Source organism: Tamandua tetradactyla, chromosome 10, assembly GCF_023851605.1.
Source record: "Tamandua tetradactyla isolate mTamTet1 chromosome 10, mTamTet1.pri, whole genome shotgun sequence".
Classification (NCBI taxonomy): Eukaryota; Metazoa; Chordata; class Mammalia; order Pilosa; family Myrmecophagidae; genus Tamandua; species Tamandua tetradactyla.
This window is the reverse complement of record NC_135336.1, coordinates 93,498,214-93,505,152: the sequence shown is the minus strand read 5'-3', so window position 1 is coordinate 93,505,152 and position 6,939 is coordinate 93,498,214. Positions and strand designations below refer to the sequence as shown.

At 41.0% G+C, this 6,939-nt stretch overlaps 1 protein-coding gene across 3 annotated transcripts in view; it reads right to left on the bottom strand.

The window, feature by feature from the left end:
• Positions 1–788: 788 nt before the first annotated feature.
• Positions 789–6,939, bottom strand: part of LOC143648618 (interleukin-10 receptor subunit beta-like) — an 85,859-nt gene continuing 79,708 nt past the window's right edge. For all 3 annotated transcript variants that reach the window (XM_077118868.1, XM_077118865.1, XM_077118864.1), the window contains one exon: positions 789–2,807. In XM_077118868.1, coding sequence (XP_076974983.1) covers positions 2,487–2,807 — 321 coding nt within the window. In that variant the 3' untranslated portion in view covers positions 789–2,486. The remainder of the gene's footprint in view (positions 2,808–6,939) is intronic.

The window sequence follows — 6,939 nt, the reverse complement described above, 5'->3', positions numbered from 1 at the left end:
CATTCTTTAGATCTTTATTTAGTAAAGGCATATTGATGCCAAACTCCCTTAGCTTTTGTTTGCCTGAGTCTTTATTCTGTCCCTTTTTGCAAAAGATAGTTTTGCAGAATTTACAATTCTAGGTTAACAGAGATTTTTGGTGTACATGAAAGGTATTCTACCATTTTCTGGGTTCCATTACTGCTGAGAAATCATCTAAGTTTGTTATTCCTTTGAAGGTAGCTTGCTTTTTGTTTTTAATGTCCTCCAGTTTCACCACGATGTGTCCAAATGTGGATTTCTTATTTGTCCACATATAAGATCTCTTGGATTGTTGGACCTGTGGACTGGATTCAGCATTATGTTTTCAATTGTTCAAATATTGCTTTTGCCTCATTCTTCTAATTTCTCCTCTAAGGCTCTGATTAGTGAGTTATGGATCATCTTACTCTATCCTTCATATATCTTAACCTCTCTATTCCAGAAGGGCTGCGCTTTTCTTTCCTTTTTAACCCCTTATGGTATCTCCCATTTTTGTTCGGGAGGCTGTTTGTACCCCAGCCTCCAGCTAACCGATCTCAGGTTTCAGCTGTTCTCCCTTGAGCCTTCAGGACCTCCCACTTTTGGAGGGAAGCTGTTGCGTCAACTCCCTCTGTTAGGAAACAGCAGAGGAGTGACCTCATTCATGTCTTACTCCTACAGCTAAATGCGTGAATATTTAGGGCTGGGAAATCCCCACCCACTCCATTTTGCTCTCTGAGCTCTGCTCAGGGTTTTAATTGCAAACATCAGAAACTGACTCTAGCAGATTTAAATAGAAAAAGTATTTATTAATGAGATATTGGGGAGCTCACAGAATCTCCAGAAGGTTTGGAGAAACAGCCCTGGAGAGACATAGACAGAACAACGTACAAATCAGACCCAACTTGGGAGGATATCCGCATGACACTGGATGCTACTGCAAAAACCCCTACCTTTGCTGATGCCCATCTGGTTTCTAATCAAAGGCTGGGGTGAAGCCCATGTTGTGTGCCTCTATTTTAGCAGCAAGGAGGCTGGGAAAATAATTATGTGCATTTTCAGCCTCTAAAGTGAGAGAAAAAAAAAAAAAACCAAAATGGGAGAGGGGTTCTCACTTGGAAGTGAGAGATTCCTCAAACATATGAAGGAGATTCAGATGCAAGACAGGCAACAAGAATGTCAAATGCCCACTGGTGGGATAGGATTCATAATGGCCTATCTCTTTCTTTTTCCCTAAATGTGAATATACAGATGCATCCATGGGGTGTAGAACTTAAGACAGCCCTTTGGTCAACCCCATATTCAGGGGAAAACCTTGACTGGGGAATAGACTTGATGAAGTTCTCTCATATCATACAATGAGCTTCAGACCAGAGTAAGCCTTTAGAGGCACTAAAAAACTAAAATATATTGACCACTCCCTTCCAATAGGTTACTGAAAACAACATTTTTTTTTGCATGGGCAGTTACTGGGAATCGAACCCAGGTCTCCGGCATGGCAGGTTAGAACTCTGCCTGCTGAGCCACCGTGGCCCACCCCTGAAAATGATTTTAAAATACCAAATGGTAAACTGAACGTAAGGAAGTCCACCAGACTTCTGATCTCCCCCCACCCCCCAACCCCCACATGGCGCTTCATTTTAAAAAATGTTTAACTATTGGCCCTTGATGAATCTGCGTTATTGGTCAATCTGGCAAAGAGGAAGGGACATTTCTTGCTAACCTAACAATTGTGGAGTTAAGTCACACCCATGAGATGGGGTTGCTGGTACAAAGAACAGCAGTCATCGTTTGCCAACTGAGTGCTGGCACTGTGGCAAGCATTTTTTATGCTTACTAATCGTAGGCCTTATCATCTCCATTTACAGATGGGAAAATTAAGAAGTCTTAGGCTGGTAAGTATCTAAGTTGGAATTCTAGTTTCTGGAGTTGCCTATACTACAGAGCTTTTAGGACCCTGTACCTAGGACAGTCCCTGGTTGACAGGGCAGGTGCTAAGAACTACCTGTTCGGTGAATGGGCATCAAAAATAGTCAATTGGAGCCTTCTTAAATATCTGACAATTATACAAATCTAGTATCATTTATATGTACAGGTCATACAGTAAAAATTAACAGAGCACCAGCAGTAATACAAAACACAGGCAGAACAATAAATCCAGTAAAAGCATCCCTGAGAATCAAAACAGCTTGTGCTTGCACAGCACTGTACAGACGACTTTGGAGTTGAGATTGTTTTTCGAACCCATCTTTCAGAAATCTGGAAGGATTTTGCACCATCTCTCTAATGCTCATTTTAAATATTTCTGTTTCTCACAATTAAAACTTGTTCTTCAGTTTAGTGAGCATAAGAGAAGTGACTGAAAATTAGACCCTTAAAGGTCAACTTCTTTTCATAGTCACTAAAGACTTTATAAAGCAGCAAGTTTCCAAGATGGAGTATTTTTGCAAAATGAGCCTTAATTTAAAATATAGCTCTTTGGCTATTCAGATGAGTCTGGTGTCTGAGGGTTGTTGATTTGGGGGTTGCATAGGTGATACTGGCTCTTGTGTGAAGCTCTTATCATCCTCTGAGGCAGATATGAGAATCTGGGGGTCCCTTGGCCCAGGGCAGGGCGTTTCTCCCTCAGCGACTGGCTCTGGAGGTTCCCGCTGAGATGGGATCCCAAGGTTGCAGCTGTCACCGGGATTCAGCTTGCTACCCTCAAAGTCTTCCGTAACGACACTCAGTTTGTCAAAGACTTCGCTCTCGTCGGAAGGTGGAAAGGAGAAAAACAACAGCGTGCTGTGATGGGGATGGCCCAAAAACTGTGGGAGAAAACACAGTAAGCTAATTATCAAACTTTCCCCATTTCTTTTTCTGGGCCCAGAAAAGATTATATATTGGTTAGAAAACACCACTGTAAAATGTGAAGATAAACCACACCCAATTTGCTGAGTGATTGAAGGTCATACTCTGATGATTCCTCTTTTAAACCAGGCGGGAGATTTTTTGCCCGATCATGATGCTGCTCAGCTGACATGGCCTGGGAGCTATTTTCTCTGGAAGCAGAGATGCTTTGAAGGCACTAGATAAATGTGTCTTGGAAATAAATATAAATAAGAACCTTCCATGCCTCCATGGGCTGAGTTATGTGACCTCCTATGGTGCTTCCCCTGCATCCCCGTGACACCTCAATTTCAGCCCCAAGCAAGCACTGTGCTATCTATATCTAGTATAGTCCAACAAAAGTCACACGTGGCTTCTCAGCACTTGAAATGTGGCTAATTCAAACTACCCTGTGCTATAAGTATGGAATGCCCTCAGAATTCCTAAGACTTTGTGTGAAAAATAGAATGTGAATATCAATAATTTTTTTGATAAATTAAATACTGACATTTATACCAATTAAACATTAAATACCGATTTCATGTTGAAATAATATTCTGGATACAGTAGATTGCATAAGATAAATTATTAATATTAAATTAAATACCGACATTTATACCGATTAAACATTAAATACCGATTTCATGTTGAAATAATATTCTGGATACAGTAGATTGCATAAGATAAATTATTAATATTACATTAAATACTGACATTTATACCGATTAAACATTAAATACCGATTTCATGTTGAAATAATATTCTGGATACAGTAGATTGCATAAGATAAATTATTAATATTAATTTCATCTGCTTATATTTACTTTTTAAAAAATGTGGCTACTAGCAAATTCAAAAGACGTGGTTTTAAGATGTCTCTATCAGACAGTGCTGTCTCAGCACATTTAATGGATACAGACTCTTCAGTGTATCTCCCAGTAGAGTGGTTTACTAACGGCAGGAACCATAAGAATTATCCTTGTCTCTCCAACTCTTTGAACCATCAAGATGTCATATATGTTTCCTGAAATACCTGCTGACTTAACTTTCTTAATTTTCTCCACTTTTCATCTTCCTAGATGGAAGTACCCTCCATCATCAGGTATAGATGGAGAAACATTCTCTAAAGCTTTGCATTTTTGTATACTCCTTGTTCCATCGCTCACTGATCAGTCTGCTGCCCTCTGAATGTACTGTCCTCACTCAGTCTTTTTTTTTTTTTTACATGGGCAGGCACCGGGAATTGAACCCGGGTCCTTGGGCACGGCATGCAAGCACTCCTACCTGCTGAGCCACCGTGGCCTGCCCAAACCCACACTCAGTCTTTTGATATGACTTTATTTTTTTTTTATTGTATAACAATGACAGTTAATTTTGAAATCTTTTTAGTTGCAGTGTTCCATTCTCTTAAGAAATAAAATGCAATACTGTTTCAAACTACTTACTTGGCAATTTCACTCAAATGTCTCACAAGCCTCTTAAAGCCAATATGTGATAATCTTGATATTTTCTGATCTAAACCTGCTACTCTTATATTCTCAAAACTAGTGTTTGGAAACATCATCCTGGTGGTTGTCCACACAAGATCCTAATTGACATTCTAGATTCTTCCCTCTCCTTCATGCCCTTTAGTTAGGGTGAATGTATAATTTATTACCCATATTGGGACACTTTTCTAAGTATATGAGGGTGCTAATAATTAAGCCAGTACAACAACCAAACTTGTCTTATGCTAACTAGGACCAATAGTCTCCAAATTGTCTATTTTATCCTCTAAATGTCACTTAAATCTGTCTTCTCCTTTCAGTTGCCTTTGTCACTGCTTTGGTTCAGGCCCTCAATAGCCCCCACCTGAACTATTGCTCCAGCTTCCTAACTAGTCTCCCTGCTTCCATGCTTGTTCTTTTCTAGTCTAGTCTCCATTGCTACCCAGGTTACTGCCTGGCTGAAATCCCTTCAGTGGCTCTGCAGACTAGAAGGTAGGGACCAAACTCCTTAGTGTAGTTTCTTGATCACTTCTTTTTCTAGCCTTCTCCCATCCTTTTCTTCTCTGCACCCAGTTCTCTAGCTTTTCAGAATATCTTGGAGTGCCTGATGCAAACCACCACATGTCACACTTTCACGCTTCTGCACATGCTGTTCTCTTGCTTAGGATGTTTAGACTACTTGTCTTTATGCCTATAAGTCATTTAGGATTTAGCTTGAAAATCCCCTACTCTGTGAAGCGTTTTATAATGTAACAATGTGTGGATTTAGCCTAAGAACATCCTGAACGCAAGATCATTCTCCAGAAGCTTTGGACTTCTGGCAGGACAATGGCTAGCCTTTGTGTGAACTTTAAACCCATGCCACCTGGGGGTGCCGTCCCCACAGGTTCATGGCTCGGGTAGCAAAGTGGCCTGGATTTCAGGTATCTCCCATTACCATCACCAATTTTGTTCAGTACCTGGATCGCATTGTGGGACCAAAGGTACAAGGCCACACCCAGCACCCAGCATAATGAATGTGTTCTATGTGCTTGTCATCTTTAAACCAAATCTGCCAAACGGTACATGCTTTATCCACGCCTTCTCTATTGGCCACCCCTCTCTTATATCTGAGGAGACCTTTTTACTTGTTGCCACCACCATTCTCCTGCCTCTCATTCCAGACTCTTCTCAGTGGAAGCTTACATTATAGTAGGGAGATAAATCATTAACTAGGAGCTGAACAACTCATGACTTCATATAGGCTTTGATGGGTCAAGGAAGTCTCTTCTGAAGAAGTGATATTTAAGCTACAAGCTAAAAGATGATAATGAATAAGCCCTTGAAAGAGCCCAAGCAAGAACCTTCTAGGACTCTCCAGAAAGAGGAGAGGGCAAATGCAAAGGCCCTGAATTGAAGAAAGGATTAGGGTATTTGAGAATCAAAAACAAGCCCTGTGTAGATAGAACAGAGTGAGTGAAGATAAACATGTTCTGAGATGATGTTGGAGAGGTAAGCAGGGACTGGGAAACACAGAGCCTTGAAGGCCGCAGTAATGATACTCAGAATAATGGGAAGCAACGATTTTATGAGGAGTTAGCATCATTATGGTTTAGGGGTAGTGGGAAGTAGGGATTAGACAGAGACGAGCGAATGCAGGGAGACCAGAGGTTATGGCATTAGATGGTTTGAAATGCAGTAATGCTAGTGGAATTGAAGAGAAGTAGGTGGGAGGAGATAAGACTGAGGGAAAACTTGGATATAAAAGTGAGGGAAGAAGAAGAATCAACTCTTGGGATTTGACTTGAGTAACTGATGGAGAGTGACAGTATCATTTACTGAAATGGGGAAGCTAGGGAGATTATTAAGTCTCCTTTGGGTTACTAAATATGGGATGTCTATAGGATATCCAAGTGAAATTGGATATGACTTAATTTGACTGAATGTAACCTGTGGGCAACTGCACTCTACTGGTGTGGAGCCATCAGCATTCCCTTTCCCGGGTCTTCACAAGCTGATGGAATGGAGTAGGGAGAGGGCAAGTGGAAATATGTCTGATCCCTTATGGGCCAAAGAGGAGACTAGGGAGAATGAAGAACCTCTCAAATCTTCAGATGTTGTTGGGAGAGGAGAGAAGTGAGGAGAGCAAAAGAAGTTGCATTAAATCTTAAGAATTAATGTCAGGTTGAGTCTTCTGGCTGGATACACTCAGAGCAGCTAGTGGTTGGTTAGCCAATTCAGTGGATCAGTGCTGAAGAAATTTCCCCACTCAACTGAAAGTCAACTAAAAGTCTCCAGTCCCAGCAAATTTCCCTAAGCTCAGAATGATTCCTGAGTCATGGTTAACAGAGTCTATATATTATGAGTTCAAGTGAAGAGTTTTAAGAGTTGAGGACCCCAAACTGCTCTGCTGTTTCCTGGAGCTACCTTTGCCCTCACTCAGCTGGCCCTTCTCCAGCCCCCTTTCACCCTGGTTTCTCAGATATAGATGCTGGCTTGGCAGCTGAGTTTGCAAAATCTTCTAGCCTTGTAGGTGAGAGCTAATTCCAATGAGCCTCTTTATGATCACTTTTGTTTCCAGATTTGATTTCCTTGTAAGCATGTT